At 40.6% G+C, this 27,914-nt stretch overlaps 1 protein-coding gene and 1 long non-coding RNA gene across 3 annotated transcripts in view; one reads left to right on the top strand and one right to left on the bottom strand.

The window, feature by feature from the left end:
- Positions 1-425: 425 nt before the first annotated feature.
- On the bottom strand, positions 426-21,106 carry ACSL5 (acyl-CoA synthetase long chain family member 5). Its single transcript, XM_038140993.1, has 21 exons — positions 20,952-21,106; positions 11,782-11,967; positions 11,134-11,242; positions 10,415-10,479; positions 10,234-10,335; positions 9,817-9,916; positions 8,445-8,623; positions 7,761-7,793; positions 7,514-7,565; positions 6,897-6,970; positions 6,392-6,469; positions 6,044-6,178; positions 5,436-5,570; positions 5,266-5,361; positions 4,667-4,739; positions 3,840-3,928; positions 3,643-3,759; positions 3,070-3,213; positions 2,072-2,173; positions 1,624-1,695; positions 426-1,237 (listed from the first exon to the last, which is right to left on the bottom strand). Exons 2-21 carry the CDS (start codon positions 11,935-11,937, stop codon positions 1,097-1,099), a joined length of 2,052 nt encoding a protein of 683 aa, XP_037996921.1. The 5' UTR covers positions 11,938-11,967; positions 20,952-21,106; the 3' UTR covers positions 426-1,096.
- A 2,943-nt stretch (positions 21,107-24,049) lies between these two features.
- LOC119702627 overlaps positions 24,050-27,914 on the top strand; it is a 42,278-nt gene continuing 38,413 nt past the window's right edge. The window contains exons 1-2 of one of the 2 annotated variants that reach the window (XR_005257402.1): positions 24,050-24,579; positions 24,691-24,747. This is a non-coding gene — a long non-coding RNA (uncharacterized LOC119702627). Of the gene's footprint in view, positions 24,748-27,914 lie in introns of both variants that reach the window. The other variant, XR_005257401.1, reaches the window with a different exon arrangement.

Raw genomic sequence — 27,914 nt, 5'->3', positions numbered from 1 at the left:
ATACACCTTCCCCATGTTGCATCCTTGTTAGCACTGCCTTTTGAACTGCTAGAGCTGACTACTGCTCTCAGTAGAGACAGCACAGACTGATGGAAGACATAAGAAAGTTTTCATCTTGCTTAAATCATTTTCTGAAGCAACAGCTTAACACAAAGTCTCACATCTTATTTCATGTGGTAAATTCATTCTTACACCTTAGCCTGAAGACAAGGAAAAGAAAATTGGGTAGGAGAGTAACTAGACTACAGGAGCAAATCTGGAATACACTATATTTTTGCCTCATGGCTGGAGCTGCGGTTGACCAGTGACAGCATAGGGAGCAAGTTCACGTTCTGCAGCAGTTGTGTTCTAGCTGCAGCCATACAGAGCCAGGCAGCTGACAATGTGGTTGCAGCAGAGCCACAAATAATTCACACAGGCTTTAATTTGATTGTGCAATCTCAATTTATTGCATCCTATAACCTTAGGATTGACAGCTAAAGTTTTACACTTATTAGGCTCAAATTCGTAAGTGTATAGGCTTTAACACTGCCATTTCATTTGAAAATGTGCAAAAACTCATCCAGTGCCTCCTAAAGAATGAACATTTGCTGTAGACAAATGTATTTTGCAAATGATTACTCATTTTCATTATAAACAATTTGTCCTGTGTGGTCCAGGACTGGGAACAGTTTGCTAAACAGATGTTAGCATGAATTCATACTATGTTCAGTCTGATTGCAGGTCAGTCCACAACAGGTCACAGTGGAGTTTGTAGTTTCAGCAGGAAAACAAGATTTGCTTTTGACAGTGAGAAGTACATACAGCTGTCTTCTAAAGGCTGAGGTTCTTGCGTGTTAACTGCAGTTTCAGTCACAGTCCAAGAATGATGAAAGTTCTGGCTTAGCCTAGACAGTTGATGCTCAGCCCCACAGGATGTTCACACTGCTAGTTGTCAGTTATACTACAGCCATCTTCATCCACAAGTCATTTTTCTCAGGTACTAGAAACAAATAAATTTAAGTTCATGTTCCCTTCCACTCAAGCCTGTCTTCACCATAGGCCATGTAGTGTCACAGATTTAACTACTCCATGCAGTTTAAGTTAAACTGGCCATTTATTCCTGAGCAGATGAGTAGAGGGCCTCAATCTCCTTATGGAAGAATTTAACAAGGTCTCCTCGCTTTGCCTTCAGTGTTGGTGTCAAGAGTCCATTTTCCACAGAAAACAACTCTGTGTGGATGTACAGGTCTTTAACCTATTAAAAGAGAACAATTTAGTGCATGACCCATCATTAGAAGACAAGCAGCAGTTTTTCCCAGCTTCCTTGGGCAAGAATTCAGTCCCAGGAGATCCAGTAATTAAACTGTTTTATTGGCTGACACAGCAAGAGGGTGAAATTCCAGAACAGCCCCCACAGCCTGTTGTGAACCTCCATCTCTTTGCAATTGCTACTGTTGCCCTTCACAGCCCCTGGTCTCCTGGTATAGGGACAGGCAGTCAGCTTTCACTGACTGCTTCCATCTGTCTGGGGCAGCTGCCTCAGGGCCCCTCCTGGAACAGGCAGTAGCAGGAATGGAGAATTCCCAGCCACTGTGTTAGCAATGCAGGTGCTAGTGACAAGCAGGATTTGAAAGTACTCACTTGTTCAAAGGATTTAAGGCCAGCCTCTCTCCCCAGTCTGGTCATATCGTCTAAAATCGCTTTCTTCACTGCCTAGAAGAAACACAGCAGAAGCAGAGTGGGCAAAGCTGTCATTCTGTAATTGCAGCTCAAAAACATAACCATGTGCCCAGTCAGGGACAGGTGAGGATGGCAAGAATACATATTTCAACATTCAAGATTTCTCATATTAAGGCCACTACAGAGTCATGTCTCTCTTCTCACTGGAAAAGAAGCAGTGATAGCCCTTGAAACAAAGAGACACCTATACTCAGTTCCAGTTTTTGCTGTAAGGCTGCTTGTATGACTCACCTAGCATTATACCAGTTCAAATTACTGAAAAGGGGTGGATAGAACAAAGTCAGAGCAATGTAGGATTGGACTTAGAATTAAATTTTGTCTCTCACCCACTAAACACAATGCCACTCACAGGGTTTTTGCAGAGCTCTTCAAAGGAACCTTTGACTCCCAGTTTTGCTGCAAATTCTGGAAGCATCTCAGCATCAGGAACCACTATACCTATTAGAAAAGACTGAAAACAAGTGGAAATAGTCAGGCTGAGACCAAGCTAAGGCATACTGAATGTCTTTGTGAGCTTGCTTGCAGGCAGTGTTTCTATGACAAGTCAAATGTACATCTCCATGCATTTTCAGATTTTCAAAGGTAGCTACGAGGATTTCCCAGTCACCGAGAGTTGTGACAGCAGTAATTGAAGTACTGACATAGTTTGTTATGTGTGCTGAATGGTCCAGCAATTACTTTTAGCTGTTTACAGACTGAAGACTGGCATCTGCTAGCATAGGCAACACCTCTGTGGCAAAGGAATGGAGAAATACTTCTGCTGTGCAGAAATGCTGAGAGAATTGGTGTTGTTCAGCCTGGAGAAGGCTCCAGGAAGACTTTTTGTGGCCTTTCAAAACTAAGAGGGAGCTTGCAAGAAAGATGAGGACAAATTTTTAGTAGGGCTTGTGGCAATAAGACAAGAGGTAATGGTTTTAAATTATAAGATAGTAAATTTATATTAAATACAAGGAATTTTTTTTAGGTATGAGGGTGGTGAAACAATGGCAGAGGTTGCCCAGAGAGGTAGCAAGAAACATTCAAGGTCAGGTTGAATGGGGTTCTGAACAATCTAATCTAGTTGAAGGTGTCCCTGCTTATTGCAGGGGGGACTATTCTATGAATCTAAACTGCACAGAAGTGACCTGACATACTAATCCCACAAAAGTATGTAATTAGCCTTTACCCAGCTTGCAACAATGCCAGTTGTCACTTGGGAAGTCGTAGGTCTGAGAACATCTTCCTATAAACACAGCTCTCTTAGGAACAGATTTTGTACAAGGACTCTTGTACATGCATACATTTGTGCCCTGATCATCCAGAACTTGTTGTGGTAGGAAATGTTGCAGGATACCTAACATCACTTACCCTTAGGCTTTCCCCATGTACAAAGACCTGGGCTACAGGAGCACTTCTGATATAGACATTTTCTATCTTCTCTGGAGCAATGTATTCTCCTTGTGCAAGTTTAAATATATTCTTCTTCCTATCAATGATCTTCAGCGTTCCATTCTAGAAGTTAAAAGTGGAGGTCATTAGATCCAAGTCACTGTCTTGATAAGCAGGCTTTGTTTAGTTGTATGAAAGGCACATCTGGAACTAGTCTAGAAACCACATACTGGTCTTTGCTTTCTACAGAGAGAAGGGTTTGTGTAATTTCTCCAGTTAGCTCAGGACATGATTAGACAGCTCCTTTATTCTCCTCTGACAGAAACCAAGACACCTTGTTATATTACTTCTACCCTGAAGAATAGTCTTAACTATGGGCCTAGCAGGTGTTATTTGGTATCCTTTAATCTAACGGGTCTTTAGAGCTTTTCCTGGAGTTACCTAGTGTATCTTCTATGCAGAGACTTTATCCTAGAATTCCATCTTTAGAGAATACTGTGAAGTAACAGGAATTCACATGCAAGAGATGGTTTATGTTAAGCAAATACTCACTGGCAACCATTTCCCTATGTCTCCAGTGTGGAGCCAGCCATCTTTATCAATTGCTTCTGCTGTCTTCTCAGGGTCTTTCAGATAACCCTTGAACACGTTTGGTCCTTTTATGCAGACCTATAGCAAGTAGAGAACACTGTTAGTCACCAAGTCTTATGTTTCAGTATTTCTTGACATGCACCGCAGATGGTACCTACCTCGCCTTCATTGTTAGAAGAGAAGTAGCTCATTTCTTCCACATCATCTAGTTTTATGATATTACAAGCCAGAGGGGCTCCAACATGGCCTAAAAGAAAGAAAATCAACAAAAAAGACTGCAGTGATAGTAGATACTTACTGGGTCTGTTCACTGCTTTAACATGAACTAGTATTATTTAATGGAGTCTGGCATTAAATGTTCAAGAAAGTTGTTGCAATGCCATTTTCAGACAGTTAATGTAGGACAAAAAGCAGGTAAGTCTTGATGCTTAGAGCCCTAGTGGTGTAATCTACCACACCAGCCACAAACCACTGAACCACTCGTGCCTCCTCAGGACCCCTCTCATAGATCCTGGTATTCATTTGCATTTCATCCTCATTATGCTCTGCAGTTACTGTGTTCACAAAGATGGTTAACTTGAATTTAGAATATCCAGTACTGCTAAGGTAAAACTTAAGTCTTCAAGGCCCTTCAGGAATACAGTCAAGTATCATGTCTAATAAGTAAAATTTCATTTAGGAGACAAAGCTAGTTTCTTAAGGCCATTTGGGAAGTCTCTATCCAGTTTGTTCAGCTCTCTCTATTCCTTTCCTATATTCTTGGACAAAGTCTAAACTGACCTATGACACTTTAGACTGGGGTTCCTCATCTGGTTGAGTCAAGAATTTTAGTACCTATTAAACAGACAGGTGACTGCTGCTACCAAGAATCACTTTGAGTACCATGATTTAATTTTCATTAAACTAAAAGCATTACAGCACCTATGCTTGAGTGCCCCTTTGTGTGGACAGCTCTGGGAGACTTCACAAGTCTCAGCTCCCATACCTGTTGTCCAGTCTCCAGGCATTGAGAAAGTGGATCCAGCTGAGCATTCAGTCTGGCCATAACCTTCAAAGATCTGTGCAAGAAAGGATGAGTATTCCTTGAACATCAAGTCCTTGGTGTGAAAGGCATCAGTTTCAACTGTGCCTGTGCTCAAGTTTTCTTAGGAAGGAAGCCAAAACAACCTTTGCCTTTAAGATATCTTGATCTTATTGGTGTAACCAGATGTTAAAGTTCACCTATGCAAACTTTGCTTTGGTCACCTCATTTTCTGTTCTCAAATGTGCTGCATTGGGAGCTCACTGACTGTCAGAATAAGCCACAAAACTCAGAGGCAGCTGCCTGACTATGAGTGCTGCATGTTCCTATTTCTGCTGCTCTCTTCCTCTTCTCAGAGCCTACAGCTTAGTTTTTTGGTAGTGTAGTTTAAAATGGGCCCTGCAGAATTTTTTGTCCAGTTAACTCAGATGAAGCAGTCTGTAAATGCCCAAGACTGACAGCATTTTCCCCAGGAACAAGCTGAGCTGGACCCCAGCTGTATCACTGGTTACTCATTTGTGCATAGTCAAACAGGGCTTACTTTAAAAGAAAACTCATCTTACCTGACAGCCTAATGCTGCTCTAAGAAATGTCAGGACAGAGGGAGATATAGGGGCTGCACCTGTCACCATGATACGCACTCTTCCACCCATGGTTTCCTACAAGTGAAAAAGAAGCCATCAGATCCTCCAATATTACATTGCTTAGCTCCCTTGCACTTGGAATAACTTACCTGAACCTTTTTGAAGACTAGCTTGTCCCAAATGCTGTCATTTCGAATGATGCCCTGTTTTATTTCAGCCATCTTCATGAACACAGCAAATTTTAACAGGAAATTCTTTATTGGGGTGTTTGCACCACTCTGGATCTGCAAGGAAAAGTACCAGTGACTTTTGGGTTTAACTCACATCTGTACATTTCATTCCTGCCTTGTTAAGAGGCACCAAATCTTACTTCAATGTTCTAGGGCCTGTCTTCACCACTGCAGTGTCTAGGAGGTGACCCAAAAGACAATATCAATTCATATTACTGTTTAAACACTACAGCCATAGCTTTGAGGAACAGGGATCCTGTTAGCTGTGCACTTGATTCATTTGCATTACAAAAGTAAACAAAGTTTTTGTCTCTTAACAGCAACAAACTTAGCCCAGTCATGACTGGATAGGCTGTTCTTATACTCCCAGAACTCTTTCCATCTCCTCAGAAAGGATTCTATAAAATTCTTCTTGCTAAGGGGTAATTAACTAGTGGTGATATTATGACATATTCAATATTATTTTGTATTTGTATGCTTGTTTGGATATATGAACAAAAAGAAAACAGCTAAAATTGCTCACGTACCTTGTCATAGATTCTGTTGAGCAGTCTTGGTACAACTGGAAATAGCGTTGGCTTCAAGGTTTTCATGTCATCTGTTAGCAGCCTGATATCTCCTTGGAAGAAGCCTACTTTTGCTCCACAGCTGTATATCACAGTCTAAAAATTGACCAGATTAACCTTAGTCAACCAGAATTCCTAGCTTCACTAGCCATAATGATTAGTCTATGAAAATCAGCATGATTCCCAGGGTCCAGTTGTTACAAAGTAAGGAAAGTTATTGTGTGAATAGGTTTTGAGGACGCACACATTTCTTGTGTCTTTTACTATAATTTGGTTTACAAAAGCTCAGATATATATATCTGTACATACCTGTACAACTCTCTCAAACATGTGAGCCAGAGGAAGATAGGAAATGACAATATCTGAACTTGTACACTCAAATGTGTTCTAGAGGGAAAGGAAGTAGAAGTAGGTTATTATTTTCTATGCCTGCTTGAGTTACTTTTAAGTAGAAAGTAAATAAAATTTGCATCAATTTGAGTACTTTGAGACAGTCACATCCAATGACTGAAGCAACTCAGGCTCAGGCTCATCCATCACCTCTTCAAGATTTGCAGCTGTCACTCAGCCACACTAAATCAAAATTAGTTTTATGTTTTGAAATAGGTGGTTTAGTACTCTCGGTTTTTATTCTAGAATAACTTCTATGTAGAAGTTCTTGTCCAATTCAAACCAAGTTTCTTGCAGTGGTATTGTCTCATTGAAAAAGGGGCACTTAGGAAAGCATCAATTTCTGGGAGGGAATGGTTTACAGAATATGCCCACATTAAAGCTGGTTTCATGACTGAGGGACATTTCCTGGAGAGCAGCTTACCTCTGTGCATCTAAGGAAGGCAGCAGCATTTGAAACAACATTCTGATGTGTCAGCATGGCTCCTTTAGGGTTACCTTTGGAGAGATCAAGCAAGGTGAGCTGTGGCTCTGACTGCTTCTGCTGGCAGTTTCCCATGTCTTGTTTGGCTCAGTTTGAACTATCTCAGTACTAGGCTCAGTCCCAGCAATTATTCTCATAAGAGACCACAAATATGCCTCATCTTGAGTGCTTTCAGCTATGGATATTACATAAAGGAGATGGATACTGAAACAGCAGAGCAATTGGGAGTAGCATAGAGAATGCTGAAACAAGATTTTTGCTTTAGCCCCTGTGGATCAAAATACACAGTTGAACAACCACTCTCTTGAACATTAAGGCTGCATTTTTCATAGGGTAAGACAACACGAATTTGGCTTTTCTTGCCCCAGTTTTAAGAAGCTTTATTGTAGTGCACTTGACTTGTAATGACAGTATCCCACGTAAAAATGCAAGAGCAGTTTGACATTGCTCTTGTAATTTACTGATTTACTTCCATGTTCATAGGATTTCTTTATTTTGTGCAGGGAAGCTGCATGGGGAGGCTCTTTCAGTGGGGAAGCATCACTATAAATACTTACCTGTGGTTCCACTTGTAAAACACACAACAGAAAGATCTTCAGGCTTAGGAGGCTAAAGAGAAAAAGCCACATAAAGTCAGCATGAGGATTATGATGGTTATCTGTAACTACATACAATTCCTAACTGATGAATCAGGAATTCTGGTTCACAAAAAAAATCTGCCAGCCTCCTCTAGTAGCAGCAGAGCAAGAGGTCTTTCCAGAGACTAGTTTTACAAATCTATAGCTGTTTCATAGAGATACTTACAACTGGTTCTCTGATGTTGTTTCTTCCCAGCTCCTGTGTTAGGGAAAAAACAGAGCTTTAAGAGATGTGCACAACAGGTGAATAAGTAATTGCATTTCAAATGCAACACCTGTTTTACTACTTTGCCTCTTGATACTCTTGATTTCTGTCTTATTCAAACAGAAAACTCTTCCTGAATCCAGTATACATAACTCTGAAAAACTGTCTGCTGCAAGTGTGGAAAGGACACATTTGAACATGTGGAAAGTGATCAGAGCTATTTAAGGAATTTGGAAGTCCTGAGTGGAGAGGTTTCCTTTTATTTGATGTAGGCCACATCTCTTTACATTGATGCAAGCTTAAGCCCAGTATTGGGATGTCTAAGCAGCCAGTAATTTGCACTTACAGTTCCAATTAGATTCAACTGCCAGCTTAGAAGCCAGATTAATCCTGTTACAACAGGATCACAAATTAAGCTAAGCAAGTCTCGGCTGTTCACAACACATGGGCACAACTTTAGTCAACTGTTTGAACTCTGCAACTCTGTTTAGCTAAAGATAACAAGTTTCAAAATGACTGCTCACTCATTAAGATGTCAGGTACAGGCACGACAACTGGGTAATGCTTACATTAAAGTGTCATTGCTGCCACAGAAGATCAAGATGTTTAACTGGCAAAGTATTACAGAAGCCTTTAGCCACCTACCTCAACCTCCTGCAGGGACAGAATTTCAATTCCCACTTTAGCTCCTCTGTCCTTGAGCTCTTTATCAAAGAGATCCATGAGTACAATAATCTTCAGACATGGGGTCTTTTTGTCCTCACAGTTCTTAAGCAAGACCTCTGCCTTTGCAGGCGTGTCACAGATCACCACGCTTATGTCAGCTACAGAAAAGAAATTATCAGAAGTCTGTTTAGAAGACATGAGGCCACTGACAGCTCAGCAGCACATACTTTTAGAACATAACATTGGTTGGTGCCATTTGCATTTGTTCATATGGATTCAGTGGCTGGTTTACTGAATCCTGGTATAAACCATACTGGTTTATTTAGTGCTGAGAAGGTTCCTCCTACCATACTCAACTGATTGGGCAAACCTGATATTCTGGCAATATAAAGTGAGGGCAAATGCTGAGGAGCTGAAGAGAAATATCTTCCCTCACCGTCAAGATGGGCATTGAAACTACTGCTATTGCCATGATATTGTTTGGGTTTAGCCATCTTCCTTAAATCAAAAGAAATTAAGGCCCAATTGAAAGAGGTAGCTAAAAATAGTGAGTTAATACTTCAGCTTCCCTGTAGATGCAGTTACAAAGGCCTTTTTCTTTAAGTCAGCAGAGAAACTGGATTTGCCTGAGTCTTCCAGTTCCCAGTTAAACTGGTAAATTACAGGTGTGTAATCCCAAGACAACACCTGTTTCCAAGATTCACCACCATAACCGTTGAAGTGGTTTTGCTTGGCAAATCCTATTTTTAGGATGGATCCCAGATCCCTGTAACAACAGTGGATATTTATTCCCCCCATATTTCTCCTAAGACTTGGGGAAGAAAGTCTGAAGATTTATTTAACTTCCTTGCCAGTTTATTCCATGATGGCCTGCTAGATGTTGTTTCTGTAGAACTTGCAATAACCAGATAGATTAAACAGATTTAGGTTTATCTTTACCCTTCCCTCCCACATTCTTTTCATCCTACAACTTTAAATCAGACAGACACACAAATCTAGTCTTAATTTACATGCAAGTCTGTCTGCATTGTCTGATTGTTTGGCAGTGTGGGAGTTCAAGATTGCAAAATCTCAAATAGCAAATAGTTGAGCACTTTGATTGCAAAATAATCTACAGGATCTAGCAGATCCTTCAGTGGTCTTGCAATCAAGACACTAGGAGACATAGAAAGCCCACAGGATTCTTGTAGGCATTGAACCATGTGCCCTGCAAAGCAGCTTCACTAAGAAATTGTCTATAAGACCAGTAAGGTTAAAGCTACTCTGATTTCTGCAAATTCCCTTGAACTTAGCCCTCCCAAAGAAACTTTCCTAGAAAAATCCTTATGAAAGAGTGGAAGTCAATATTTACCTTTGTTAACAATATATACAATGGCCTCTGGTCCCAGAGTGTCATAGAGTGGAACAGCAACCATTGAGTAGGTGTAGCAGGCATACTCTGAAATGATCCACTGAAAAGAGAAAACAGCACAACTAAGGAAAACTAGGAGTCCTCAAGGCAGGATTGCCTACAGACTTCATACAGCTTGACTAGCCCATGCACTTGGCATTGGGGGGGATATGGAAGGAGCACATCCATGGGAATAAGAGTTGTGAGAGGTTATTGTATTACATGCTTGGAATGGTATGTGCTCAGTCAGTAAAAAGGGAGTTGGGAAGGAAAAAGTTGTTATTGTTCCTCATGTGGGCCTGAAGCTATTTAAATACAGACTATCCTCTCACCCCAAGGTGTCAGAATAGTGTAGGAAATACACAATTTGTTGCTTACCTCTGGCCTATTCTGAGCAAAAATGCCAATAAACTGGTTTGACGATGGCTGGCATCCTTTTTGCAGAAGCCCTGATCCCAGGTATTTAGTTCTGTCCGAAACCTGCAAGATAGTTATTCCCCCACTTTAGTGTTACTAGGCAATATCCCAAATTAATTAATCTGTCATTTACAATGCTCACCTGTTTATATGTCAGCCACTGATAAGGTTGCTTGGGTTTCCTGTAGCCTAGACAGTCACCATTTCCTAATGAAAGAGTTCAGAAAAGCAAATTCAAAGCTCAGTACTGAAGTTGCATAACGCTACAGTAGAAACACTTGAAGTGGAAAATGTTTTCTGTCAGGCATTCAGGTAGCTGCATGGAGAGCTGGTCAGTGTCCATAGTTAAGCACTTTGCCCAAACCAAGGCTGTAAGACTTTAGCTTTACCCTTGCAAGCAATACTTCTAAGATCTGGTGATATTTGTTCGATTGCACAACTCATGTGAGGTTGAAATACCTTGCAAACCATCACACATTTCCATGCATAGGACTTGTGAAGTGATGTGCACAAATTCATATCTGTTTTAAACAGGCAGTAATTTCACAGGAAAACTCGTATCATAAGACAAAGGAGAGGTGTTCCCCCCCCAGTTTTTCTGATGCTTTGTATCTGCTGACTCTTGACTGAACTCTACCATCTTCAGCTTCCTGTATTTGTTCCTGCCCAGTCTGCCAAATTAGACTAGTACTAAATTGGGACAGGAAGAAATATGGTTACTTGTCTCTCCACTCCACAGAAGGTTAGAAGAGCTTTTGCTAGCCTGCATTGTTACCACAGCCAAGACACAAGGAAAAGGATCTTGGAAAAATTTTGTTTACTTGTGATAGACAAGTACTAACTACCAGATGCAAAGCTTACCAGAAATACTCACTCCTCTCTGGAAAACTTCATACAGGGTTTTAGCATCTTCAAAGTAATAAGAAAGGAGGTTATTATCTGTCAAGAGTGCAGCTCTTCTGGCTCCTCCCTAGGAACAGAGCATGGTTATAAAACAGTGCAGACCAGATAAAATATCATTTGTTCCTCAGCCATTCTCTCATCAATCCCATTTAAAGCATTTCAATAGCATTGCATTGTTAGGAAATTCTTTTCCCTTCCTGATTTTGATCTCAGTCACATGCAGAGGAATTTTCTGGATGGCCCACCTTAACATTGAGTTACAGGTTATTGAGAGGCCTTGACTGAGTGCTACCACTTCCCTGACTACATGAAGTCTAGCACTGGTTTCAAAGCTGATGCAGTGCATTGAAAATACAGGAAAAAGTCAGTGACAGCCAAAGCTATCTGGTGAAAATCCCACCTAACCCTGGTTAGAACAAGCTGCTCTTTCTCATCTTAGCATCTTAAGACTTCCCATCTCCCCACTGTGCTTTTGAGTTGTACACCTGGGAGAGAAGGCTGTGCACATTGGACAGGAGAGTTTCCACTGACACCCAGAGTCAGAATGGATCAGTATTCAGATGAAGCTCCAAAACAGACCATGCCCACAAGCAGAGAAAGCATTACCTCAATTCCTATCGACTGCTTGTTCAAGTCAACAGGAGGTAACAGGGGTTTTGGCCTGCTTATCACCCAGAGGAAGATGACAGCTCCAAATGCAATGAGACTGATCAATGCTGGTGTTGGGAGCGGTGAGAACAACACTTGAAGTATCCAGATCATTGTACTGGATCAGTGGAGCCAGAGTTGAACCTGAAACAAATAGGAGGTTTAGTAGACTTGAGTTAGAAGCTTTAATTACCTATGAGCCATGGTTACTTAAGTAGCTTGTTAAACAATACTGCAAATCATTTCAGCAGTTTGCCCCTGGAGAGTCCTGGTACAATAGTGAAGCACACTTATGCAATGTTTTAAGCCTCTTAAGAGATCTTAAGTCACCTGTCCCCATAAATCTTAATCTATGCTGCATCCACCTCCACAGAAAGCTGAAGCCTGATGAAGTTAGACAAGGAACAGATTCTTTCCATCCTTAAGTAAAAAAATCTGCCTGAAGAAAACCAGTATATAATTTCCCAAATCTATCTCCCCAAATATAACTAAAAAATGCCTATGGTTCAATGATGTGAATTGTGGAAGTAAGAAAATTCCTCAATATTGTAAGTGTTCAATAGGAAATGCTTTTGCTGAAATAGGAAGGGTATTGATAAATTACATGTTTGATACACCTACATATATGTCTGCAGGACAAATAGTATATTCATGGTCAACTGCTTTTACTGGTCATGCCAGACAAATATTTCAGAGTGACAGTGTGGTCAGCCAAAAAAACCAGCACAAATCAAAACTGTGAAAGTTGCTTTCCACTAGGAAGTGGTGACCTGGAAGTCAATGTGGGCAATGGAAGTCTAACTGGGAAATACAGAAACAGTTCTGCTGCTTGCATTCCCCAGGGTATCTTCCATCAAGGACAGGGAAGCAAAATATGAGAATGCAGACTTTCTTGTAAGACACAGAGACCTGAGCTTTCTTCCTTAGAAACAAACACTTTTATCTTCAAAATGCTCTGATGTGTTTTAAGATTGAATTGCCAAGAGGAAGGACTGCTTTCCGTCTGACTCAACTCAGATCTCAGCAACTTGTATTTGCTAGTGTCTAAATATCTATGCAGGACACACCACCTCACACTGCAAGATGAATAACAGCACTCTTTCAGAGTCCTTCATACAGAATCAAAGGAACCTGATCAGTAGATAATATGTCAGCTATCATCTAAATCCCAGTACAAGAAGAATACCAGGAATCCTGATGTAATGAGTTCCATTTACCCTTTAACTATAATTCTAATGAAGTTGAAGGTATTTTACAAACCAATAATAAGTTCAGACAGGACCTGAAGTCAGAATTTGGGTGTCTGAGCCCAGACTGCTCATTTGGATTACTCGTATCTGTTTTACAGTTTTGTAGTTTCCAGTGGCAGTGTTAATCAGCAATCCTGGTATGTTCTCTGGTAAAAAAGGCATGCTTTGCCTGCTCTGCATCTGGATAAGAAAGGGTACCTCGGAGGCTTTTCAGCTAGTCCAAGCTGCCAGATGCACATCACACACATGACTGAGAAATACCAACTCCCTAGTCCTCTTTTCTACTCTAAACCTTAGTTGCTACATGCCCTTCAAACTCCTGACCTTGGCTTCATGTCCTGAGAGTCCAAAAAGATTGTGCTACAGCCTGAAAGGCAGGAACTGCCCTTGGGACTCTCTACTGATGGGCAGTTCCAGTCACTGGGCATACTGATCCTAAGGGAGCACAAACCTGTTTGTAGCACAGCATATCACCCATCTCCCTATGGACCTTTATCAATTGAGCCTGGATTAAAAAAAAAAAAAAAAAAAAAAAAGCAGAACCTAAATCCAGGTCTGCTGATCAAGTTTACATTCAGGACAAAGCTACTTAGCAGTTCAGGTTTAGCACTGCTTGGTTTGGAAAACTGAAGATTATTAAGTGAATTTGGTAATCAGCTGCTCTTGACAGTATATATATCTGGACCATTAATGCAGCAGTTAGCAAGCAGCTTTCTGCAGTGATTAAACTGCATATGGTTTGTGGTTTATATTTCCTCTTTCACTAACATGAGCAAGACACTTTTATAGCAAGAGCACTGAGGCAGCTAGGTAGAGGCATCTCCATTCTCCCTCATGAAAGGTGGAATATGCAAACTTTATTCCTTTAGCTCAGAGCTCACTACTAAATCCAAGTGACAGAGCAAATCACATTTGCACCATTTGTATGTTGGAAGATTTCTAGACTGACACATCTATTCTCAAATCTTTTTAGAGGGATGCCAGAATACTCATGTTAAAACTCCCCTTAATATTGATTATTAGCAATCAATTTGGGCACTTTCCCAGTCTTTTCCCGTGCCCAGATGGCCAAAAGGAGTTTTCACTCAGTGCATTTCGCATGACTCTTCTCTGGTCATTTTTCAACCAGCAGTGAGAGAATAGAGCTATATACAGGTAACCAGAGGGACCACAGGCCTGTACAGCTGCACCAGTTTTATTGGCTGAATTGTGCTCTCATCTGCTTATTTCAATAGTACTTTTAAGATGATTTCCCAGAAACCATGAATTGTTGTTTTTAGAGTATCACACTAGAGATAAGAAATAAAACTATCTTATTTATGGCACCAAGTCCTCTTCTTTAACTTATTTATATGGCTTACCATTAACACTGTCTGACTAGGTCAGACAGATCAGAGCAGTTGTCACAAACAGCTATTGTCTGTTACATGGACTTATTGGGCAGAAAATTTACTGAAGACACTTGTTTGACCTTTTTGTGATAAGGATCAGAGAACCCAGTAACCCCAAATGCTCCATGCAGCAGTAGACAAGTCACTGAAAATTTTTCCATCAGGGTATTTCCCTGTTCTCACTGACTCACATGCAAAGTAGTTTGTACCAGGACATCTAAGAGGACTGAACATCAAGCCCTGAAGGATATGATTTTTTTGCTTGGAGCAAAGAACTCAAAGTCCAGAGAGAACACCTAATCAAGGAATGATCATTTAACACAGCAAAACTTCTGCCTTCAGGTTCTGAATTGATTCCACAAGTCTCTTGCATAAAAAGAAATAAAGATCAGGCAGTAATCTAATCCCACTGTAGCCCAGCATACCTATATGTAGTCAAGGATGATTTTCAATTATATTTGAATGAATTTTTAATTTAAAGAAAGACCCGTTGACAAGTTTCTCTAATGTCTGGGAAGTATTATTTGCTCATTAGCTTCTAGGGTTTGGTGGGTGTTTTCAGTAACTTTTAGTCTTCATTAGCCCACTTACAGCCCTGACTGAGACTACATATGTAGGACTTTGCATATATACCCTTTAAAGAGAGAGAGGTTAGTGTTGCATAAAAAAAGCACAGATGCACAAAAACACAGATCCAGGTAATACAAAAAATACAAAAAATTTTCATATCTGAAAAACTATTTTCAACACCCCTACTTTATTAATAGAATAGTGACCATGTTTTCTTTTACTTTCCAACAATGTTTCCAACAAAAGGGCTTTAGTCTCTTCTATCAGAGCACATAGGGTGTGTTATTCAAGCTGTGGCAAGAGATTGTCAGCAAATTTGTCTCAAGTCTCAGAATTAGGACAGTTGTTTCCTATGCCTAGAGCTTTTACTGTAACTATCTGTCAATCCAAGTAGCTGCTAATTTAGCACGTCTGGCATCATCCAAATGCCACTTAATCCTGCTGCCATTAAAGCAGAAAAGCCAGAGAGAGGACAAGGATCTGTACTTGATAGACCTTCCTGTCCATGGCAAGAGAACAGCTGCAGCCTAAATCTGTGCTATGGAACAGCTACAACTGGACTTCAACCCCCAAATCCAAGTGCCCTGTGCATACATAATACCTGATCCATATCAATTTAGTGAAAACTTAGTGCAGAACAAGAAAAAAACAGAGCATTTTGGACAGACATCAAATTCCACTGCAGGGTAAGTCTGAGCACCAGTTGCCTTTCTAAACATCAGAGGGGTCAGAGGTGGAGTGTCTGAAACCCCTGAGTTCTGAGAGCTCAACTCCCAGGGACACAAAATGCTCAGGATGTCTCAAGCCACCTGTTAAGCTTCTTGTGCAATAAGATGCTGGACAGTTGAAAGTGTACTTAGGTTGTCTGCCCTGATCAATGGTCAGGGATAAGATGCACTAAGCTCCAGAGTCAAAGGCTTCATTTTTATCAGAAGAGATTACAGTGATACCATTTACAGCCTTGAGTTCAGGAGTACACATTCTCATTTCTACTGTACCTCCCTCTTTACAGCTATTCCTTCATTACCTAGAAGGAATCAAAATTATTCTCTATGCTCTCCACTGGAAAGTGGCTGATCTGTGTACTTTTGATTACATAAATATGAAGAAAAATCAGTGTCATCTCCATTGCAGGAGTTCATGATGAACAACAAAGCAACCTCTGATACTTGCACAATTTTGGAAGCAACAGTCTGCACTGCCTGGGAGAATGTCTTCTGCAGTTATGTACTTTGCATCAAGTTTGCCTAAGCTTTTGGCATGATCATGACATCTTTTTTCTCAGCAATAGTAAGGTAACACTGACTGTTTACAAGCAGGAAAAGTGGAGTACAGCCACCTACACTAATTAGTTACTTAACCATCAGTAACTCACTCTTTCCATCTGCTTACACAGTGCAGCTCTTGCCTGGTGTCGTCCTGCAGATGTGAGCCACTTTGCCAGTTCTTACTCCTTGGAAACTCTGTATTACATATTCCTTCTTGATGCAGCTGAAATCTTGTGCTCCACACGGTTTAGGAACATCTAATCTTGAGCATCCAGAGGGAAGTTAAAGCACAAAAGCTCAGCAGTGATTTCTGAGCAGAGCCATGCAAAAAACGAAGCAAAATGCTCAGTAACCTGCATTAAGCCCAGGATATGCTTCAGTGAGGCTTTGCTTTTAAAGTACCTCTTCAGAGAGTCAGAACCAAACAGTTCAAGCACCTTTTGATCTTAGCTGAGAAACACTCTGCTAGAGGGTGGGAAAGGACGAGGCCTCAGTAACTTTCAGGAAGCAGAGTGCTGTGGTTTCTGAGCCTTGCTGATGAAACCAATTGAATTCAAGCTTTCAGTATGTTTAAATAGAAAGGCCATTTTTTAAAATAGAGAATTTTACTGTGCTGGATATTACTGTCTCTCCATCAGGAGGGCAACAACATCATGACACTACTTAGTACTAAAAGTTATTTTCGCAGATAAATTGAAAAGCCAAGCTTTCATATAGTCTTTATATCAGATTTTCTCTTGGTAACTAACTACTCAGAAACATGCATAACTGGCCCTTTGAAGCTTTTAAGAATTTAAAATACAGTCAGTATAGCAATTTCAGTTACTGTTTATCCTATTGGATAATACAGGTTCACTTCTTGCAAACACACAAGAAGTGCATCAAAAAATGCATTCATGCATCAAAACTAGATTAATAAGAATTTTTCTCTAGTGATAGGGCATGGTATTAAGAGCAAGGCCTAAAGCTTGACTTGAAAATTCACACAGAACTCCTAAGAAAATTAGAATATTATCACTAGGCACCTTAGTCACCCAGAGAAAAGGTAGCACCTAAAGTTTCTAGATATTAATGTCCATTACTTCATATTATCACAGCACTTCAATTATGAAGAGCAAAGAACAAACATATATCTGAACTTAACTCAGCCCAAGGTCCACATTTAACTGATAGCACACTACCAGAGATTACCTAGGAGGCTCCTGAAAAACTCATTATCTTGAACCCTGCATCTAATCACTGCACTTGCACATTGGATTTACCAAAGCCCACGTGAGTAACAACAAGCAAACTCATGAGCAATAAAACAAATACAGTAAAACTTCATCACTTACACAGAAAACATGGCAGAGCATGTATAGAGATGAGAACTAGTGAGTAAAGGCACATTCCATTTTGAATATAGGGTAGGAAATCAACCTCTTATCATTAAGTAAAAGGGAGCCTTAGTAGCACAGTTCAAAACCAACACCACTTAGGTAACACATGCCAAAAACTACAGCCAGTTTCTTGTCCCCAGTGTAAATAAAGCAGCAAGAAGAAAAGCACATTGGGAGGGGAGCTTTAAAGGGAGGAACTTGCATGGGGGAACTGGAGTGATTAAAAAAACAAAACAAAACAAAAAAAACCCCAACAATCCACCCACACAAGAGGAAGTAATTGAGCTTTTTTGTTCGTTAATGAAAACAGCTTGCAGTAGCTCTAAATAGATCTAGAAAAGTAAACCAAAACATTTCGAAATTATATTTATGGTTTATTCTTTCTAAGCTGTTTACTATTATCTTTTCTATGTATAAAGCTGTATTCTCATCAATAGCAATTTTTTCTCTATAGCTGCATATATATTAAGGTGAGCAGAGTTTTGTAGCCTGTAATACCAACAAAATGTTCAAAATGTTTTGATTACAGCACCTCTCACATACTGCTGCAATGGACTTGCTGGTAGGCTGGATTTCTGCTGATGGTTTTGTTTTATTTGGTTTTGGTGTGGGTTTTTTCCTTTTTTTTTTTTTCCAAAAGCTACCTAGTTCTTTCTGTTCTGTTATAGACATACATAGATGAAATTATTTGTACGAGGTAACAGTGAATCATGTTTCAAGTTTCAGTCTTGTTTTCTGCTGTGACATGGATTTTTAAAAATTATTTCACAATTTTATTTCTTTGTTTAAAAGTTTATAGCTGTCACAGTTTTCCTTTTTCTCTTCAATGCTTGTCTAATATAACTGGAATTTTGCAGTAGGTTTGGAGGGATGTGAAGACAGTAACTTCACCTGTGTCTCTTCTTTATTGCCTTATCCTCAGATTTTAGAATTGTTTTCTCCACTTAGGAGTTTCCCTATCTGATGGTTTTCCTATGCTGCATGATTTCAGAATAATCTGCTTAGCTAGACAAACTGTAAAGCTGAGATGGAATTAACACAGCATGTACTTGCATCCAAAATACAACCTGTACTGGACCTTGGCTTGCTAAAACACGTAGCCCCTACTAATTGCAATTATATTTTTATTGCTGCTGTAATCTTTATACTGTTCAGGTAGAGCTAACTTACATGTAGTTGTGGCATTATTTAGCCACGTAGGTATCTTTTAGGGAAACTGAGGGTTGATTCACTCATTTTCCAGTAAGCTGAGCATAAAAAAGAAATAGCTTTTTCTTCATGCAACTCCTCTGCCTTTGGCTTTTCCTTCCCAGACCTCTTCCTGTGGCATTTCAGAGAAGCTATGAGCTTCAGCTTTAATAGTGTCAGGGGGCATTTGTGCTTACAGAACGGAGACAAGGCCAGGCTCCCAGCCCAGCCAGGTCCATTATCACCGGCTCTGTGTGCCTCTCTTAGCATTTTCCCCCTTCAGATATCCAGCCTCAGGCTGTCATTTTTCCAGGAGCAAGAGAAGAAGCAGTGAGTTTGCCCTGTCATTGGTCAGCTGTTGGACAGCAGTGCTGTGTATCTCAGGTGCATTCACTTTGCTGCAGGGTGGGAGAACATGCCCACGGCACGGTCCTACCTGGCCTGCCAGGAGCCCGGAATGTGACACAGAGGCTCCACTCTATTGCCTGGGCTCAGTGCGTGTCACAGCTCCAACATAAATTGGATTAAAGGATGCACATAGGAAAGGTTCTTCTTAATGATCATTTCTGTTCATATTGCTCATTCAATGCTCATAAATTAGAATACAGATGACACTCTTCCCCTGTTACACATAACAAGTGACACGCAAATATTGAGGCTTTTAATTTTTCATAAATGATTTTAATAAACTCCAGCTTTTTGAAAGACATAGAACTTTTTTTGCTAGTAATTTTCTGTCAAAAAACAAAGCAGAGTTATGAATCTCAGCCTTTGCTTCTCTTCGTGCATGTATGAAAAATTTACACCTGTACCCATCATACCCATGAATTACTTGAGATGAGCAGTAGGTAGTTTATGCATATGGGGAGTTCAGGTTGTTTCCTTTTGTTGTCACTGTCAAAAATCTTTTGCATAGAGGATGAATCAGGTGAGCTTTTGTAACAAACCTTAAGGTCATAGCACAACATGAGCTTTCATTATCCAAAGATGCCAAAATAACCTTTCTACACATAGCAAATAGCAGAGGGTGTAAATAAGTGAAAGGAAAGCATTGGCTCCATGTACCATTTACTGTGTTGTCCCTTCAAAACTTGGATTTAAATTTTGTGAGTCTGTGGGAGGTGTGAGCTCACTTTGTTTGAATGATTTTAAAATCCCAGTTTGTTTTCTTAATGCTATAAACACAATAATTCTTTATTGCTCTGTTCTGCTTTTCAAGGGCCGTGTCCGGCTTTGTAAAGCAGAATAACTGCACTGGAACATGAATTACCTTCTCAGAGCACAAGTGAGTTCCTCAGGAAAGGAGGTATGGATAGGAGATGGGCTTTGGAAGAACAGTATGATTTTTTCCAGTTCTCTTGCTTGCAGCTTGATTTCAGGTTGATCTTTGTCTCTACCACCTTCTCTGTACACAAGCAAGAGCTTGGAGAAGGCTCCATCTCTATAACTAGAACAGGCAGTTGTACTAAGGCAATGGCAACAGTCTGGTGTGCCATACCCTGTGATATGGGGTTTTAAACCATTACAAAAGGCATTACAGCCAGCTTCTATGTTTCTAGTTAGGGATTAAGCCAGATTCTATTGTATTAAATGTTGCCAATAAGTCTGTGCATATAAGTGACCTAACATATTGCAGCTTTTTACTGCTCGTGATGCTGAAAAAACAAATATTCTTAAATTGTTGGAACCTGGTTTAAACATTAGTCTGAGTGGGAGCCTGGCCCTGCTACTTTGTGCATTGTATCTTTAAATAGGCATAACTAACAAATTGATAAGAGAATGGCTCCAGCCTGGACTGTAGACAGGTTTCTACTTCCAGCCAGTCTATAGCAACAGGGAGCGTTCAGGTGGCTGCTCTCGTTCAATCTGTGATTTCCCTGTATGCCACCCCTGAGCCCGGACTTGCTTCTTTAATAACATACAGCTGTTGCCTTTAACAGCATGCAGGGTGATAAGAAGGGTGCATTGGATCCAGGTATTATAGCAAATTGAGGTTATTATCCTGCTTGCAGTACTTCCCTGCAGGAGCAGGAAGCCCAGCACTTAGGAAACACGGGCTCTGACTAGGAGGGATTTTCTTACCTTCCTTCAGTGCTGGAGGAGGGTGGAGGGGCTGGTACGCCTTGCTTCCTTTGCAGCTTTACAACTCCCAGGTGGTGTTCTGGGTTGGCTCTTCCCCAGCTCCAGTGGTGCTTCCCCAGCTCCCGTGGCAGGACTAAGCCCCGAATCATCAGAGTGTGGCTTTAATAAACAGGCGACACTGCACCCAGGTAACCTTTGAACCTGCCTTGCAACAGGTTCAAAGGTAAAAAAAAAAAAAAAAATATTCCTGATCAAATATAAAGAGCAATTTTGGCTGGTTAGAAATGTTAAACATACAAGTCTTGCACAACAGTGTTAGAAGAGAGCAGTGCATTGTGAAAACTAACCCCAGCCCTGTGAAAGCTACAGCCCTGAGTTTTTCATAGGGCTCTCATTTACTCCAGGTGTGCAGGGGCACTCAATAAGTCTTGCTTCACTGAGAAAAGGTGCCTCTTAGATTGCACTTTGAGCAAGCAAACATATTCCAGTATTTTTCACCAGATGCTTTGTGTAGAGTCCTGTCCTTAACGTGTCCAGCCATTGAGGCACAGGTTTCCTTTGCAGCTCCAGGGAAGGGTCTGTGAAGGAGCCACTCCTTTGGGGTCAGGGCTCCCAGTGCCTTTGGCATCTGTGGGGGGCTGGTTATCTCACCATGGTGCATCTTCCCTTTTGACACTGTGCAAAGGTTAGTGCACTGGCTCAGCTGCCAAGTAGGCCAAGCCTGTTTTGTGAGAGATTTTTTTGTGTTGATTTAAACAACTGTGGTTTTAGTTTGGGTTTTTTTTTTTTTTTTTGCTTTCCTCTGTATCTGAAATGGGAATAAGAGAGCACCTGTGCTTAATGCTACTTGTTGTGAGGTGAGGTATGCAGGCTAGGCTAGCAGTTGGAGCTTCCTGGCTTTGCTTCCAAAGGCTGTGGATATGATCTGTGGAAGACATTTTCTGCACGTGATCCAAGAGATAGGGCTAAATAGCAAAGTCCTTTCAGCACTCACTTATTAGAGAGCACCCAAAGGAGTGTAACAAAGGAGGGTAACAAAGATGGTGAAGGGCCTTGAGGGGAAGCCATATGAGAAGCTGCTGAGGGCACTTGGTTTGTTCAGCCTGGAGAAGAGGAGACAGGAGAACAACTTCCTCTTGACTGGAGACAAGGGACAGGCAGCTCTTTTCTGTGGTGACCAGTGACATGACCCAAGGGAATGGAAGCAGTGTCAGGAAGGTTTAGTTTAGATATTGGAAAAAGGTTCTTCACCCAGAGGGTGGTTGGGCACTGGAACAGGCTCCCCAGGGAAGTGGTCACAGCACCAGTCCTCACAGAGGTCAAAGAGTGTTTGGACAATGCTCTCAGGCACTTCATGTGACTCTTGGGAATGGTTCTTAGCAGGGTAAGGAGTTGGACTCGATGATCCTCGTGGATCCCTTCTAACTCAGAATATTCGGTGATTCTGTGACTGGTAGTGACAAGATAGTAAAGCTTTTGTTGATCTAGGTCTGGTTTGTCTGGGGCTGGAATTCAACTCCTGTATGAAGAGTAAACTAATACTAACACTTTTCACTTAAGACCTTAAGTATTCTTGATTGGTGTAAGGGAACCTGCCTGTATCAGCAGGTATGAATAAAAGTGGAAGTACCTGTGCCAATACAGTATCCTGGACCTTCTGGTTGCAACCTCCTCTTAGGTTTTAGGAAATGCCAGATTAAGGAGGATGAAAGAAAATGAATAGGGGGCTTTTCCAAACTTGGTGCAAGGAGGTGACACCAATGTTGGAGTCTCTTGGCTTCTGTCTGTGGTGAATCTTGCATGTGGAAAACAAAGCAGTTGATTCAAGGTTTTTACAAGGTATGCAACAGATACTGATAATTAGTAATTGGGCAGGTCCCCGTTCAGCCTAAGTGGATATTGCATCATCATCTCAAAAGATCTGGAGTGACTGACACCATCGGTGGTTTTGGCTCCTAGATGTGTTTTATAAACCAGTGGGGGCGGGGAAGCACAGCAGAGTCACTTGAGAGGGGAACAAAGCCATTACCTGCTAGCTGTGTGTATAAAGCTGTAACTGCTTTTCCTTCTCCACCCTTTCTCTCTGGTACATAAAGTACATGGCATTTTACCTCATTTGAACAGCAAATTTGTCGAAGTTGTGGTGTTTGGTAACCTTTCACCTATACAGTTTATTCCTAATGCATTCAAACTATTGATTAGTTCACTGTTAGAAACTGTGAACTGAGCTACTTGGAACAGTGAGTGGGTTGTCCTTGAGTCTGGCAGGGGAGGCTCCTGGTCAGATGTCCTGCTGAACTGCTAATAGTGGGTAACCTTTTTCAGCTTGTTTTGAAAGCAGGTGTGAGAAAACACATTCATAAGTCCTGGAAAACAATGGGCTATGTTCTGTAGTGCAGGCTTGTTTCTGCACATCATCTGTGTTCCTTGTGGTTTGCAAATCAGTGATGCTGTAGTTTGTGATCTCATTGACCAAAGCACACAACCAATGACATAAAATAACCTAGATCAGCTGTGCAAACATCACCTATGTCCCAGTTCTGAAAATGAGGAGCTGAAGGCAGACCCACAAACACTGGGTGTTTTTTTAATAAGATTGGAAAAAAAATCAGGTAATGAAAACAATGATTTTTCCCCTCAAGACTTAATTATTAGGAAAATGGATGACAAGTGCCATGATGAATTCTCTGCAGGATAGCAGGGGTTCCATGAATTTTAACAGGCTAGTCATTTTTTGAAGTCTGAGCAAGTTATGGCTCAATATTTATTCAAACTATTACTTTTTGACAGAAGTGTCTGTATGCATGGGGTTTTCAAGATGGTGAGAATATGATTTTTCTTTTGCTATTTGTTACAGGTGACAGAAAGCTCGATAGTTTCCCTTCTTTGTTTAAATCCACTTTCTGTGCTGATCTAAAGCATCAGTGGTTCAGATTAACACATCTTTCAAATATAATCATTTGCCTCTTGTGCAATTCACTTGACTCTTGAATAATGAAGAGAGACCAAAAGGGAGCAAAAGAAATTAAAAAGAGTGTGTCTTCCAGCCTTGTTCAAGCTCCATTACTGAATGCAGGACTCAGAGGTGTATTTTAGATACCTGCCAATGAATATTCAACTGTAGGATGTCCCTGAATGCTGCTTAAAAGGTATTCTTACTGAGGTTGTGCAACCAGTCTGAGCCATGAAAGAGTGGAGCTAAAGGTCATTACTACACAAAGTTGGAGTTTAATCACTTCTAGGTACCATATAAGAAGCCCTTTTTTTATTGGTCTTGTGAAATCTACTCAAATGCAATATGTTGAATGACAAACACAAAATAAACTCTAACCCTTCAGCCTAAATAGTTGCCCTGACATAGTCAAATTTGGGGCCAGGATATTATAAGTAATTTTTTACTGTCTTAAAACATTTGTGTGAAAGGCATAGATGTGTCATTGAACTGTTTTAACAATTAGGGAGGCTGCACATGTATCTGCAGTTGCTCCGTAGTGCCCAAGAACAGCTGCACAGTACTTTTGTTGCAGGATGTGGCTGCTGCATAAAATTGAAGAATCTGAGTGAAATTGCTGCTTCTGTGTTACCATTGACAATCTTGCCTTCTCCTCTCTTCATGCAAAGTTGAATGGTATGTGTGCCTGTAAGTGTCTATGGTTTTAAAACCAGACAAAACAGAATGTTGAGATAACTGTAGGTGTTAAATACATACAAGTATGAACTGGTACTCTCTACCTTGCAGGAGAAAAAAAGCATCTGATTTCTGTCTTGACCAGCTGACTCTGAGCATAACTGACAGGTAATTCTACTGATTTGACTGGAAACTTTTGAAAATGTTAGAGAGTGTGTTTACATTGGTATATTTGGGATCAGAATTTGTCCTCAAAAGACTGATTCTTCTGGGCTCTGACACAAAAGAAATATTTGGCATTGATCTCTTCTGTTCAATCTGATAAGATGCATAGATCATCCAAAAAAACTGAAGCTACTGATTCATTTGCTCAGTAGTTTTCAAACGTTTCAGTTTTCTTGTTCCACTTACACATTTACTTGAACGTTTTGCTGTACTGCCAGGATAAAATGTGGGCAGCATAAGCAGACATGAAAGTTTATGAACAGAGACTTTGACTATTGACCATTCAAACTGGAAGTAGGAAGATGGAGCAAATCTTTCCTAGTGACTTTAGACTTTGGATTTTCATACTAATAAAAGGAAAAAGCTGATGTTCAAAGTAAGCAATACCTGACGTGTAATATTTAGATGAGGAAAGTTTAAAGACCACTTGGATTCCTTCTAAGTGTTATCAGTGCTGTAATTTCATTAGGTGGCTAAATTCTTATTGAAACAACTAAATTCTAATTTTTGTTTTCAAGATAACAAGCTTTTGATGTTGCAGTGGTAAATACAATGGTTTGCTAAGATGTCTGTTACAGTCCTCTATGTGTCATGTCTTGGACCTCATCTGTCCACCTGTGCTTAACAGAAAGGATAAGCCTTGGAGTTTAGCTCTTTTCCTGATATTCTGAGGAGCCTTAAGCTCCATCTCTAATTTAGAAACTGTCTAATACAGGGATTCTTTTTTTTTTTTTTTTCATTTCAGGCTGAGTTAATGCCATTGATGTTGATTACCAACAATTATAAACCAATGGAGGTTCAGCCTTTAAAATATGGCAGATCTTCTGCTTACAGATTGTTATAGAAACAATGCAGAATGCCTGTAATTTCTGAAACATTTTCCCTTGATCTGGGCTTCAGCTCAAGCCTTGATTGAGTCAGCTTTACCCTAGTTAAAGACCAGGTTAAATATAAGGAGTTCAAGACATTATGAAATGAGGTGTCCAATGCTTTTGTGATTTTATTCTCTGGTTTTCATTAGATACATAGATTTAAAAGACCAATGAATTATGCTGTTGGATCAGTACTGCCATGGTCTTTAATGTCCACATATGTATTTCTTTAGAAATCTGTGTAAACAGACCACTGGAGGTAATTTTTGGAAGGTTTTTGAGATCACTGTCATGCAAGATCACAAAAAGAAGCATTGGCTTGAACTGAGAATTTACATGTTAATTAAGCCTCTCTTGTTGAAGTTGCTTATGTAATGATTAAAGCACTTGTATTTTGGCACCTAAAAATAGGTTCAGAAATGCAGAGACTGTGTAGCATATGTGGGTTTTCAGGGTTGTACAGATAAAGAATTTTCAAATTCAATTTTGTGTCAAGTGAAGCTAGTGACTTTGAAAAAGCCAATTGCTTGACTACAAACCTACAGTTGTATATTGCATTTCAGGGGAATACATTGAGGAAGAAAGGTAGTGCTATTCAAATTCAGGCAATCAGTACTTCCTGTGGCTAAACTGTAACCCCTGGGTCATGTTTAGAAAGGGTTTGGAGCAAGGTGAGTGCATGACTTTGCATACCTGATTCAGTACAGTGTGATTCAGAATCGGTGTGTGATATATGGGGTTGTAAATGCCACAATGCCCTTCAGAGGCATTTCCTCTGCAGTCACTGCAATAGATTGCAAAAGGGATTAATCTGATGCTTTTAAATTGAGCTACAGCAGATATGATTGTCAAAAGGTACTGTAGGAAGTCATGACAAATCACTAATGAGATGTGTCATGGTGAGCACTTAAGTTCAGACTTTTGTTGAATTTCTCTTGTGTTCTGTGTGACTTCTCATGTGTTTTAAAACTAGCATGTTTCCCAGATTTGTTTTGGACAGAAAGGATCTGCAATAAATATGTAACAAGAACAGGGGTTTCCCTTGGGTTAGGATGGCAGCAGAAGTGTGTGCTTTTCTGTCCAGGAAGAAAATTTCTACCTGTGCTGTATGATACAGAATGTTACTTCTGGTTTAGATGGAGAGAGATGAATACCACTACCACTGAGGCAATCTTGTATTTCACTGCTAGTGGTACTTGCCTCATTCCCAATTACTCTTTACTGTATCAAATATACCCAGTTATTTTCCTTCCAGCTGAAGTGTGATAAACAATATATGATAACCTGTAAAATCTGAGCTGCCCTGGGTTGCAATATATATCGAGTCCAAACTCAGGATGCCATTGAAACAATTAAACCAAAATGCTCTGATTAATTAAGATTATTTAATTAATATCTGGTGACACATAAAGAAGTCAGAGCCAGCAGAATATAAAATGGATTAAGAGGAAAGTATAGAGTCTGAGGTATGGCTGTGCTGCCACTTGGTGACAACACATCTCATTGTGCCCTTCAGTGCCACTCCTGTCTACCAGTGCTGCAATAGCTCTTGCTCTGGTGAACCTTGCCAATGCTTTGGTTAATGTGCCAGACACCTCTGAGCTTGTTTGGGCATCTCAAGCACCTTGGAATGCTTCCTACCCACATGGCAGCCAGAAGCAAGGGCTCAGCTCTCCAGATTGCTGTCAGCAGCCATTTCCGACCAGTCGTCCTTAGGTAACTTTAGCCCAGCTTTTGTTTATGCTGATTGTGTTTGCAATGCCAGGGAGCCTTCTGATGCCTTCACCTGTCAGGTTCAGCAGGAGAATGTTTCATCCCTTTTGGACCAGGTTGCTCAAAGGCTGAGGGGGAGGATTTGTTTCTGTGGTTTGCTTGCTTCGCCCTCCAAGTCCTGGGATTCTGGGGTTCAGGTATTTGAGAACAGTGCTTGGACCAATGTCTCTCCAGTTTCAGTGGGAAATGGGAGAATGCTGGCATGGGAGAAGGCTTTGTCTAATTTTTGACTCAGACTTGCACCTGTCTTCTTTGGTAAAACCCAGTTTGACTGCTATTTTCCTGAAGATGCTGTGTTCTGTTTCCAGGCTTTTCTGGAGGAGTGCTTTGGAGTAAGACTGTTGCTCTGAGGAGCCAGGAGGATTTTGTCAGGGGGTCTGTACACTCTGGCATTGTTTCTTCTGTGCCTGAGCTCACAGGTTACTGCAGTGCATGCATCTCACTTTCTCCCTCAGTATAAAGTTC

This window comes from Motacilla alba, chromosome 6 (genome assembly GCF_015832195.1).
Source record: "Motacilla alba alba isolate MOTALB_02 chromosome 6, Motacilla_alba_V1.0_pri, whole genome shotgun sequence".
NCBI lineage: Eukaryota > Metazoa > Chordata > Aves > Passeriformes > Motacillidae > Motacilla > Motacilla alba.
The sequence above is the reverse complement of the archived record's forward strand: the minus strand, read 5'-3'. Positions and strand labels throughout refer to the sequence as shown.

Bases quoted from the DNA above. Each gene is read 5' to 3' on its own strand.
- ACSL5 (XM_038140993.1), bottom strand. From the start codon at position 11,937: ATGATCTGGATACTTCAAGTGTTGTTCTCACCGCTCCCAACACCAGCA. The intron at 5,362-5,435 runs GTAAGTTATTCC...TTTCACTTGTAG, and splicing joins TAGTCTTCAAAAAGGTTCAG to GAAACCATGGGTGGAAGAGT. The intron at 3,214-3,642 runs GTGAGTATTTGC...TTTAACTTCTAG, and splicing joins ACATAGGGAAATGGTTGCCA to AATGGAACGCTGAAGATCAT.